Here is a 13,316-nt window from a genome sequence, read left to right as displayed (position 1 = left end):
CTTAAAAAAATAAATGGATATTTGGACATTGCACAAGATGATCTAAATTAATTTTAGTGTGAATGTATACCAACTCAGTTGATATAAGATTCTATATTAGGTTCTAACTCTTTAAAATATTTAATTATAAATTTGGATATTAAATTTATTTTTTAAATATATTTTATTGATTTTTTACAGAGAAGAAGGGAGAGGGATAGAGAGTTAGAAACATCGATGAGAGAGAAACATCGATCAGCTGCCTCCTGCACACCCTCTACTGGGGATGTGCTCGCAACCCAGGTACATGCCCTTGACCGGAATCAAACCTGGGACCCTTGAGTCCGCAGGCCGACGCTCTATCCACTGAGCCAAACTGGTTAGGGCTGGATATTAAATTTATATCCCATGAATAAGTGATTACAATCCATGAGCGCTGTCAATATTGTAGATCTCAGGAGCATTCTTTAATATCATTTGAATGTTTAATTAGAAATATGAGTCCATTAAATACCACTGAGCATTTCCACTTATAATGTGCTACTTAAGAGGGCCTCTCTTTATTTCTCAACATGCTTATAAATAACTTTGATTAAAATCTAAGCATATTTTTTGCTCCTTCTTAGTTTGTGTTGTTACTTTTTATTATTGTCATCAGTGAATGAAGATATTTGCTTTGTTCTTTGAAACAAGAGCCTTGCCTTACATGGCCACTGATTTCACAAAATTCAATGCAGCATAATTAATCTTAAATATGAAATCACCATTTTTTAGAGAGATTGACTCAGGCTTAAGGCAGTGACTGAAGCTTTCAGGCTCCCCATTTATTTCCCCTATTCCTCATAGCAGACAACTTGAACTAATTTCATTTCTAAATAATCTGCAATATTTCCCACTTAGTTTCTAAGTGGGGCATCAGGGATATTGTTGTTATCATTGCTATTAGAAGGAAAGGAACAATTATAAAAAATAGTGTTAAACCAGAATTTAACATTACTTCAGTTTCACAAGAAAATTTTAGATAAATCATACCACTTGCTACTCATATCAGCCTCAAGAAACAGGACAGATTCTGGTTCCTGAATAAGTGTATTTCTTGTTTGTGTGTGGGTCCTAGATTTCTTCCCAATTTACTTTTCCTCATTCTCTACAACTTTTTGAGAATTTTACTAATATAATTGGTCTAAATACACATTTTTAAAGAAGAGGGAACCAAAAGTAAGTTCTTAATTATAATTCTTAAAAAATAGCCCATTGAAGAAGTTGAAACAATATTAATAATGGAAGACATGACCTTTTCCTAGAAGCAAGGGAAGTGGAGACATTGCATAGTACACTATGTATTTGAGGTCTTAGAAAATCAAAGTAGATTTTAGGAATGCAAGAGGCATGACCCTGTGAAAGACAAGTAAGAAAGTTAAAATCTCTAAAAATGGAAATGTACCTGTTCAAAGGATCCCCAAAACAGATGTGAGGAAAAGACAAGAGGAACCAGCATTATCCTGCTGTTAGTCCTCAAGGTCTGCACCTTAGACACCCATTCTCAGAGACACATTCACTGGAATCAATGTATCACTGCTAATATTCTCTCTCAGGACCCTCTTATTCTGCCACAGAGCTCTTTGTATGGGTACATAATCAATGCCCAAGTTCCCAGAGCTTTGTGCAATTACAGAGGGGAGCAGGAAGTGGCTAAAAACGAGAATTAGAAATAGGAGGGAAGGATTGGTTAGGGGAGTGAATAGGAGAGGGGGAAGGAAAAAGGGAAAGGGGGAGAGGAAAGAAGAGGCGAGAAATAGGAAGACAGACGGAAGAGAGGGAGAGAAAAGAAAGAAGAGGAGATAAATTCAACAATAATCAACAAAACAACTTGCTTGTTTGCTTAGCCTTTCCTTTTTCTTTCCTTATCATTACAAGTAGGTATACTTGTGAAAAAAATGATAAAACACTAAAATATGTTGAATTTCTTGAAATGAACATGCAATTATTTTGCTTTATCACCTTCAAATTAATATTTATATCATACATAAAGTGAATAAGAATATTAAATCAATAGATTCAAGTCCAAACCTTCCCAAACTATACATTCAAATACCTATAGGAGCTAAGCTATTGAAAACTCACCAGGTATAACCAATATTGAAAGAATTCTGCAAATCAGACTAATCACTGCTCCAAGCATGTTTCAGCATCATCACTGTGGTTCAAGCAGAAAAGTTTACACTGGGATTGAAAGTCCTCTCCCTGAGCAGGAGCAGCTGCTCTTCTTGGGCTGCATGGGATGAGAGCATGGAAGACAATGAATTCACAAGTTCTCACACAGGTTTATGAGCATATGAAAAGCACATGGGCAAAGGAATCCTTTGGGACTTTCAAGTCTCTCCCCTTAGGTTCTCAACTTGCAAGAATTTCTCATTTCCCAACAATCCTTAATTGCTCTCTTGCCATCAGTCCCATAAGGATAATGTCTGAGCCAACCTATAATTTTCCATCTTGTCACCAGGGTTGTTATAGTCTCTAATGATTGTGTCACTTTTTTCCAGAAAAATGTTATTTACTTGATCTAGAAGTCAGGTTAGCCAGTGTGCACTTGTTTATTTAAGATTAAGTATTGCTCAGATGTGTTTTGCATCTGTAGATCTTTCCCCCACTCCAAAGCTTATATTCTGGGTGAGTAGATATTAACCACTATTGTTGTCTCTCTTGTCCCACTTCGGGCGTTCATTTATTCAGGGGTTTATGTTCCAGCATCAAGAAGGGTTCAGAAATCTGGAAAAGGGGCTGCACGTAGATGACATAGAAATCCAGAGACTAATAAAGAGTCTGGAGACGAGATGTAATTTTGAAAGGCATTGGGGGTCAGAGGACCTTCAGCTAAAGGAACTGAAAACTCCTTCCTTGTCTAGGACCCTTGCTTTTATTAACACAATTTGTCCTAAGGCAAGGTGGAGATAATACACTTCAAAGGGTAAGGTTTCAAAGGATACAGAGTCCATTGTCAGAATGGGGGAATAGCCTACGGCTGTTCAGGTGTTTGGCCAGTAGGAGGCAATAACATGTAGATTAAGATGCCCTTTAACTGTCTGGCAGCCACAATCAATTTACTATTCAGGTTTGGGGAAATGCCTTTAGCCATTCCCAGATGGTGACCACATGTGTGACTCAACCCTGTTGAGTCCCAAGTCTCATCAACCTTTTGATGAAACTCTTAAAATTATGACATGCTGGAATTGGTCTACGGTAACCACTAATACATAAATATGCAAAACTTAAGTTTTAAGTTATTTGGTGCTAACTATAGAGATACAGAAATGCAGATAACCAGTACATCTTCCAGGCTTTCTAACTCAATTTCTTTTAGAAAGGAAATGAAAGGTGGCACAATAGAAACTGCAAAGTAAGATAGAAACAGATATTATTTGAGAACATTACAGAAAGATTGGATATCGTGTGTAGCCTGGATAAGTAAAGAATCACAGGAGAATGAATGGCTTTTTCTATATAAAGGAAAAAAGGCAGCTCTAACAGCTGTCAGATGAAAGCTGGCGTGGTACCAACACCCTGACCATGGTGATACCCACTGAAAAAATACAATTTCACAAAATATGAACATCAGACAAGGTTACTCTGTGCTCATGATGATGTAGTGAAATGAAAACAAGACCTTTCCATAATCATGCCTGAGCAAAGAGAAAATATATATACTGCCCCTTCCCCAAGAACTGTCCTCCCAGGAAATATTAGTGACTGGTTATTTTTATCAAACATACCTTTAGTCTCCACTACATTCCTCTGACTTTTTATATATAAACTATAGACCCGATGCACGAAATTCATGCAAGAGTAGGTCTTCCTTCCCCCAGCTGCCAACACTGGCTTCCCTCTGGCACTGGGACCCGGGCTTCTCTCGCAGCCCTGGCTTTATCTGGATGGTTGTCCAGAAGGAAGTCCAGAAGGACTTCTGGTCTAATTAGCATATTATGCTTTTATTATTATAGATATTATGAAGATACCCAATATATAAATTAGCCTTCTTTTAAAAAAAAAATCACCTGCTTCTGAGAAACATCCCCAAAACAAGCACAAATTCATCCTCAAATCCTTTCTCGAACACTCTGAGTCCCCTAATATTTCCTCACTGCATGTGATGTCACCTATTGTACCAAGTAACAAACCCTGCTTTTCCTTTACTACAAATGTAGTATTCCTGGTGGTTGTTGGCTAGAGGGCACAGATATTTCCTATGTATAGAGTAACAGTGGGTCCACATGCTCACCAGAAATTGGCATTCTCGGCATTGTTTCTAAACCATTCTAATCGCTTGTAGTTTGCATTTCCCTGAAGTCAACTGATGCTGAGCAATTTCTTATCGGTTTATTTGCCAACCACACAATTTCCTTTGGTAACATGCCTGTTCAAATCATTTGCCCATTTTTAAAATGTTCTTATTATTGAGTTTGAGAATTTGTTATATATTCTGGATACAAGTCTTTTACCAAATATGTGTTTTGCAAATATTCTCGCCCATTCTGTGATTTGTCTTTTTCTTCCCTCAATAGTGCACTTTAAGAAAGTCCAACTCACCTTCTTTTTTTTTTTTTTTTTTTAACAATAGTGCCTTGGTTTGGTTTGGTTTTGTTACTTAAATAATGTATTAGTTTAATTTATAATTTAGTAGGAAAAAAGAACAGTGTCTTTGGTGTTATAATTAAGAATACTTGGCATTAAACAAAGATTTTTTTCATGTGTTCTTCTAAATGTTTTAGGTATTACCTTTAAAATTTCTGTCACTTCTTGAGATATATGTTAATATATTATCATTAAAGTGTAACAGACTTCTAGGAAAATGCATAAGATGCTGAGTTTAGGTTAATACCTTTTCACTAAGTACCAACACCAAACAGATTAAAAAACAATAACAGAATATTGCTAGTAATTCAGAAGCCACTTCATATCAGCACCCAGTTACTACTACCTGACTTTTAACACTATACCGGTTAATAATGCGGATTTTGTAATCAAATAAAACATGATAATTTCAAGAGAAATATCAAAAGTGCTTTATTCAAAGTAATGTCCATCGTTAGCTACATATTTCCCCCATCTTTCGGGTAATTTGTGGATACCGTCCCAATTGAATTTTTCTTCTTTTGAGGCAAACCATTCAGAGACCCAATTTTCCACTTCTTTGTATGTTTTGAAGTGCTGCTCAGAAAATGTGTGCGCCATCAATCGGAACAAGTGGTAATCTGAAGGAGCAAGGTCTGGTGAATACAGCGAGTGGGTTAATACTTCCCAGGCAAGATCTTTTAACGTGCTTTTAACTGGTTTTGAAGTGTGTGATGGTGTGTTATCATGAAGCAAAATTACTTTGCTGTGTCTTCTGGCCCATTCTGGTCACTTTACAATCAAAGCGTGGTTCAAATTGATTATTTGTTGTCAGTAGCGATCAGTACCAGGTGTACCGGTTACTAATTCGGATTTTTTCAATAGATGGAGTTACACATATATCTGCGGTTTGATATGTATGCTGTTTTGTTGTATTGTTTTCTCTGATTACAAAATCCGCATTATTAACCGGTACACCAAATAGATTAGGAAGCAAAGCAGACCTGAAACCATTTTTTCTTTCTTCCCTGGATGGCCCACAGAAAACAATGACTCTAAGGGTAAACAATAAGGATAAATCCTTGGTATTCATTTAGGTGAATCTGATTGGACAATTCAGCTCTTGTGTTAGCACTCCTTTTTTTAAAAAAACCTCCAAATAGATGTAATCTTTTTCTATCTGGCTTATTTGCCGTTTATACTTACAATTTGTTCATTCTAATTGCTGTACAGTATTTTACTGTTTAAATATATCACACTTACTTTACAAATTCTACTACTAATGTACATTTGACTTGTATCAGTTATTGATGATTGCATATAGTGCTTCTGTGATCATTGATGTATCTTCAGATGGCTTTATGCAATGTTTTTGTTGGGATATTCCTAGGAGCAGAATTTTGGTCATAGAATATATACACAATTCTTTTCTGAGATATTGCTAAACAATTTTCTAAAATAATTTTAGCAATTTACCTTTCACCAGAAATATATGAAGATTCTAGTTGCTCCAACATATTGGCTACTACTTAACATTTTTCATTTTATTCATTCTGATTAGGACAAAGTAGCACTGCTCAGTGATTTTAAATGTATTTCTCTTCTAAGAAAATAGAGACGCTTTTCATGTTCATTAGAAATTTGGATATCCTCATTTGTGAAATCTCCATACAAGTCCTTTGCTAATTTTTCTATGTGGGGTGTTCCTTTTTCTTATAGAATTATAGGAGTTCCTAAATATTCTGTAATACAATTTGGCTTGCCTAGTTTCTCTGTTAATGGTATATTTGGTTAAATATGATGAACACACAATACAATATACAGATGCTATATTATAAATTGTATACTTGAAATCTATATAATTTTTTATTATCACATGAAGATATCTTTGTTGACTTTAGAGAGAGAGAAAGAGGGAGAAAGAGTGAGAAAGAGAGAAGCATTGACGTGAGAGAGAAACATGGATGGGTTGCCTACTGTACTCTCCCCAAACAGGGTTTAAACCTGCAAACTAGGTGTGTGCCCCAACTGGGACTCAAACCCACCACCTTTTGGTGTATGGGACAATGCTCCAACCAAATGAGCCACCCCAGGGTACACAAGAACAGAGGAAAGAAAATGAAGTACATCATCACTCTTAAATATTCCCTCTCAGCATTGACACTAGTCAGGTTACTTCTACAAATACTTTATTTATACTTGAAGACCCATGGCCAAATCTAACTGCAAGAGTCTGGACACATAAATCTCTCATGTTCCTTGAAAAAAGAGAAAACTGGAAATGTCAATAAGCACAGGAAATGTCCAACTTAAGTATGCCAAACAAATATTTTTTTATTTTCAGCCTTTGATTATTAAAACACGTATTTGCAAGTTGTATATTCTTCCTCAAAAGTCTTCAGACAATTTTTTTCTTACTGTAATTCTTTTATCCAAAGTCTCAAGTTGCTGTAAACTGTTATTAATTTTCACATCCACTTATATCTGAATATTATATTATTTTTGCTTGTGAAGGGACCAATAGCTGTCCTACTTACAATATTTTGCTATATGTAACTACAAGATTTAGAAGGCAGTTGCTAATTTTTTAGAAGGCAATATCTATATTTTCTTCTCAGAAAGTAGAAGTTCTATGCTCATATATGGAAAAAATAAGAAGTTTTAGGTGAAGTAAAAGAGATAACATAACTTAGGCAGACTCTCTTGTATGTAGTTTCAAATAACAATTTCTTTTTGACTAGATCAATAATTTCCATATGATTATTTTAGAAAGTGAAAACAAGTCAAATATATTTCTAGTTTTATGTGGATATCTTAAATATATTGGCCCAGTATTTGGAATATTTATTGAATATCATTACAAAGTTTCTAAAATGTTCCTCCCAAATGTAAATAAATATACTATCCTATAGCATAAGTTTCTTGTGACATAGGATTCTGTATTTTCATCTGCCTATCATTAATATTCATTTAATGAATATATATTTTAGAATTATGCATGATTATTCCCTGCTCTCTTTATTTGTTTCTAAATGTGTGCCTTCTTCTCTTTCTGTAGGTGCCAGGAGCCAAAATCTGGATAATAGTTTGTTATGAAGGATCTTCTGATCCACACTTTACTCGTATGAAAATACAAATACTAAGAGTAACCACATCATAGAATTCACATACGAAATAGATGTGCTAAAATCAGCAAATTATTTAGAACAGTATATGCTAATGAGTTAAATAATGTCATTGTTATTAGTTTGGGAATTTTGTCACCAAAATTACCTACAACCCTGAGCAAATTTCATTCTGCTACTTTCATATTTCCTTTGGTGATTCAGAAAGTGGACCAATTTAAAAACGACCCTATTTAATAATCTACCTCCCACTAACAGCTGGATTTTCAGAAGAATTATATAACAATTATATAATTATATATATAACAACTAAATATCAAGTTTTCATTGGAAAAGTTGTGACTATAATAACTACATTATATGGCAGTCTTGATTATCAGTACAAACATAAACCTTTCTAAAAGATGCGAACCTTAAAATTATAAAATTATCATCAATAAATTAATTATTATCCTTAAACTCAAAGGATTATTTGCCTTTGCTCCCTCCTTTTAAACCCCTTCTAATGAGCATATAGAGAAAATATGAACAATAAAATATTCTAAGATTACCAATTTTTAACCATCTTTAAAAAAAATCCTCAAAACTCGATTCCTAATCTGCTTGGTCCGGACCCCATAGATTACAGGATTGAGGGCTGGTGGAACAACCACGTATAGATTAGCTAAGACAATATGGACATATTGGGGAACATTGTGGCCAAAGCGGTGTGTCAAGAAAGAGAAAAAGGCAGGAGTGAAAAAGGCTAAGATAACACCAATATGGGATCCACAGGTGTTGAGGGCTTTGAGTCGAGCCTCCCAGGAAGGCAGGCAAAAGACTGCATAGAGGATCCTGGCATAGGAGAGAATAATTAAGAGCACATCCAATAATAAGAGAGAAATGTTGCCAAGGCCAAACATTATATTCAGTTTGATGCTGGCACAGGCCAGACGGGCAATGCCCATGTGCTCACAGTAAGTATGAGGGATGACGTGATGCCCACAGAAGGGCAGCCTCAGGAGGAGAAACACCAGTGGGCCCACCATGCACAGGCTCCGCAGAATGGAAATACCTGCAATAATGCTGATGACTTTGCTGGTGAGGATCATGGTATATCGAAGGGGTTTACAAATGGCAATGTAGCGGTCAAAGGCCATGGCCACCAACACAATGCTCTCCATAGCAGTGAAGAAGTGGATGAAGAACATCTGGGAAAGGCAGCTTTCAAAAGATATGTTCCCGAGGTTGAACCAGAAAATCCCCAGCATTTTGGGGATGGTGGCTGTGGACAGGCCCAGGTCGATGGTGTCCAACATGGCCAGGAAGTAGTACATGGGCTCATGGAGGCTATGCTCAGTCCGGATCACGAACAGGACAGCAGCATTCCCCAGGAGGGCAACAAGATACACAAAGAGAAAGGGCAATCCAATCCAGACATGCACGTCCTCTAGGCCTGGGATGCCCAGCAAAAGGAATGAGGAAGGATGGAACCGGGTGTCATTAGGCATAGACATCCTTCCTGCCACTGTTGTTGATTTTGCATATTGGTGTTAGATGTCATCTTCCCATGAAGGATGCTTGCTCCACTTCTTCTTTCCCAGTCTCCTGATAAAATTCAAAATAACTGTAATATTCATTTTCTCTCATTCAATATTATTAAAACTATCCTGCCATTCTTACCTGGACATCAGATGGCTCCAGGAATCAAGCCAGTTCCACTCTTCCTCGGATCATTCTGATTCATAAAAGGTTGAACAAGAAGAGAGAGGAGAATACCCATGAAGTTGATATTCAAGGTAAGGAGTAGAAATAATAAAGGTCTTTGTTTTTTTGTATTTTCTGGTGTTACATACATTGTATTTAATGTATATGAAATATATTTTAGCATATGAAATCCAACACATTATTTTATTGAGAAACTTTAAGACCATTTATATATGTATTTGAAGACCATTTATCTATGTATTATGTATACATAGATATGTATATTTGTATATATATATATATGCATGTATATACATATACTAGAGGTCTAGTGCACAAAATTCATGTACTGGGGGCGGGGCAAAGGGGGTTCCCTCAGCTTGGCCTGCACCCTATCGCAGTCTGGAGCTCTTGCAGTTTGGGACCCCTCGCTCCTTACTGCCCGCCTGCAGTGGAGGTGGGAGAGGTCCCCATCACAGCTGTTGCACTCGCCAGCCGTGAGCCCGGCTTCTGACTGAGCTCCTGCATTGAGTGTCTGCCCCCTGGTGGTCAGTGCACGTCATAGAGACCGGTCATTCCACCAGTCAATCTGCCATTTGGTCGATTTGCATATTAGGGTATTTTATGTAGGATATGCATATTTTTTTTACTGTGCCTATACCTTTGACTATTTGATCCTGAAACTGGAGGCCAAAAATTTACTTTTGTTTATTCATGCACCTAAAACTGCATCACACATACAAATTCTCAGAAAACAATGTTTCTTAAATGACTGAGTCAGAGAAAAGTCCTAACAACATCCAGCATACACCAGGTGATTAATAACATAGTTTCCATCTTAACTAGATAGTCCAAAAGCCATCTTCATCCAAAATATTTTGGATCATGAATAAAGACAAGAAAATGAAGACATGTTGCACAGGGCCTTTTAAAGTTAGGGCAAACTTTGATTTACCCGTATACAATATTCTAAATTGAAATGGTCTCATTTTCCATTGAACAAACAAAAATTTAAATTAATTTAAGAAGCTGTCTTGGGAAGTGTAATCAGGACTACCTAAAGCGTTTTGCATTTTCTTTTAGCTCCCATATTCAAGTCCATCTAACTCACTTATACATGGAAAAGGAGATGTCACCTTGGATACCCTTCAGATTAGAGTTTAGTAAAGCTATACTCTATCCCAGTGGTCGGCAAACTCATTAGTCAACAGAGCCAAATATCAACAGTACGATTGAAATTTCTTTTGAGAGCCAAATTTTTTAAACTTAAACTATGTAGGTAGGTACATTGTTATTAACTTAATTAGGGTACTCCTAAGGCTTAGGAAGAGCCACCCTCAAGGGGCCAGAGAGCCGCAGTTTGCCAACCACGGCTCTATCCCAATCTTGATGTTTTCCTGAATGTTTCCTTTAAGTAATAAATGAAAAAGGAATTTGTTAAATGGTTCTTTATATAGCTTGAGTGGCAAATTCCTGGATTTGTTTATCCTGAGTTCATATTTTAAGACAATCAAGAAAGGGGACGTTGTTTATTGGCTAACTTCCTAAATTGAGGCAATTTTGAAAACAGTGTGGAAATGATAGTGTATGGGGCTAGTTGCCTGGAAATTGGGGGAGTTCATATTTGAGTAGTACCCATCAGAGACAGATGCACAGAAAAAGCCTCCTTTAATCCACTATAGGACCAGCCTGTAGCAAAAAAATGTGGCCCATCTGGGGCCTATTAGGAATAACAGAAAGAAGGGATGAGACATTGGGTAGAAATTTAGATAGAAAATTTGAATAAAACTTGGCCAATACTCTTACACTGTGATGAGGGTGATATAAACATGAAATTTTAATAAAATGTTGCACGATGGTAGAAAAATACAGAAAACACTGTGGGTATGAATTCGAACAAAATAAACTTTATGTAGTATATAAAATGGATCAAAAACTATATTTTACAAAGAAGCACAAGAAGTTTATTGCAGCTAGAAATGCATGTGTGTTTTAAAAACAGGAACTAAAATTATCATGGGCCCTACCTTGAAGGGTGAGTCGATAGGTTTGTCCTCTAAGAGCTGGACTCTGTGACCTGTGCAACCTTCTCTAGATTCTGGAGATTAATGGCTCTATCTTTCAGTGAAAACTGTCACCCAAATGAGCTAGAGCATGTGGTGGTAGAATTATTATGGTTTTATCCACAGAAGAAAGCTCTTTCCTATTCTCACCTCTGAATTTCCAGGAGTGTTACACAGAATTGATCAGTTACCAATGAGCAAACCAATCAGTTAGTTGCTCATTTCGTAAGTAAAAGCCAATCTATTCCATCAATATAGATGTATACAACCTCAGATCTTTGCCAGGTACAATGATAAGACTGAGCCCAGCTTCTCCTCTTTGAGACCATGGTTTCTAATGTTCTGTAATGAACTTATATCAGACAGCTGTTCTCTCCATTCTGCATTATGTTGGTACTCCACTATATTCCACACCTCCACCTCACCTACCCCAATGTACATTAACACCATTTTAAATCCTCTAACTGATAAAGATAATAAGAAGATATTCTTTACACCAGCGGTTTGCATCAGGATTGATTGTTTTCCCCTTGGGTATATTTAGCAATGTCAGGAAACATTTTTTTTTATTATCACAACTTGAAGGAAGTGTTACTGATGTCTAGATGCCAGGGATGTTGCTAAACATCTTACAATGCACAGAACACAACCCCCGCCCCCGCCCCCCCCCAAAAAAAAGCACACAACAACACAAAGAATAATCTGGCCCACAATGTAAGTAATACCAAGATTGAAAACCCTGCCCTACACCTTTCATCTTATCTCTGCCTAATTCACAGTCCCATGGCATAGTGGTATGCTACTAGGAAGTGACTTGCACTAGTTACATGTTATCTTATTTCTTAGTTAACTTTTTACCTTGGTCTTGAGTCCTAATAAAATAAAACAAAACAAAATATAAAAACTTTATTAGTAGTCACAGTTATGCTTCATAATTTATTCAGTCAATTTCTCTGTTCAAAAATATACCTGTTTATCTAATTTACTAGGCCAGAAAAGCATAGTCCTTGGTCTCTTGATGTTGTACCTAGCATAAAGTTGAAAAAAAGTAAATGAACTGATATAGAGTTTTCTTCTGTACCTCACCTGCTGCTGTATGTGTGGGACTATGGATGTGAATATATGTCGCCATGAAAATTTATGGTATAAAATTTGTAATGTCCAAAGCTTGTCTGTGTATTCTTTTTATCATTTTTCCAATGCTGTGTTACACACTTGTTTTTCTTTCCTCACTCTATTCTAATTTAGCATGAACTCATTCCTAATTTTCCACAACCCTAACTATGAATAACAGTCTTACCTTGCTTTCCAAATGTCTCTGAGAGGACAGAGTTTGAAAATATAATCTGACCTCTCTCTGGGTCCACTTCTTGCTGGCAAGGAATAGGCATTTATATTGGTTCAGTGGCCCTGCTTCCAGTGGGATGGGGACTGTAGTCTCCCTGGGTTTTTGACACAGACTAAGTAATATTCACTGGAGAGTTCCTCCCTACACTGGCACTATGGGGCAAGAGTCACCAGCTCTTCATTTTTTCCAATGACAATGCAGCTTTTCTGCTTTCCTAATTAAAAACCTAAATTCCTGATTAACATTTAAATTCCTGATTAAAATGATTATCTGCCTTCTTCAATGCCATGTCCCATCAGTCTTCCCTCTTTGTTCTACATCATCTCTGTCATAGCCTAAATTTGATACGCCTATTATTCCTTTGCCCCACTCCTCATGAACTATTTAGGTGAAAGACCAGATAAAGCAACAAAAATGTGATGTGATAACCCAAGATTTTAGAGATAGGAAAGATCAATAAGGTGAGCTAACTTCTTACTCATGATTACCTCACCAGTTGTTTAATGA

The 13,316-nt window shown here is 36.5% G+C and overlaps 1 protein-coding gene across 1 annotated transcript; it reads right to left on the bottom strand.

Annotated features, from left to right (window-relative positions):
• Window positions 1–8,269: 8,269 nt before the first annotated feature.
• On the bottom strand, window positions 8,270–9,208 carry LOC139018088 (olfactory receptor 52E8). Its single transcript, XM_070426729.1, has one exon. It carries the CDS (start codon window positions 9,206–9,208, stop codon window positions 8,270–8,272), a length of 939 nt encoding a protein of 312 aa, XP_070282830.1.
• Between the last annotated feature and the right edge of the window lie 4,108 nt (window positions 9,209–13,316).

This window comes from Myotis yumanensis, unplaced genomic scaffold (assembly GCF_028538775.1).
Source record: "Myotis yumanensis isolate MYYU_CA2020_CCGP unplaced genomic scaffold, mMyoYum1.0.hap1 SCAF_10, whole genome shotgun sequence".
NCBI classification, from domain to species: Eukaryota; Metazoa; Chordata; class Mammalia; order Chiroptera; family Vespertilionidae; genus Myotis; species Myotis yumanensis.
The sequence above is the reverse complement of the archived record's forward strand: the minus strand, read 5'-3'. Positions and strand labels throughout refer to the sequence as shown.

Excerpts from the sequence above, each read along its gene's own strand:
- LOC139018088 (XM_070426729.1), bottom strand. The coding sequence starts at position 9,208 with ATGTCTATGCCTAATGACACCCGGTTCCATCCTTCCTCATTCCTTTTG.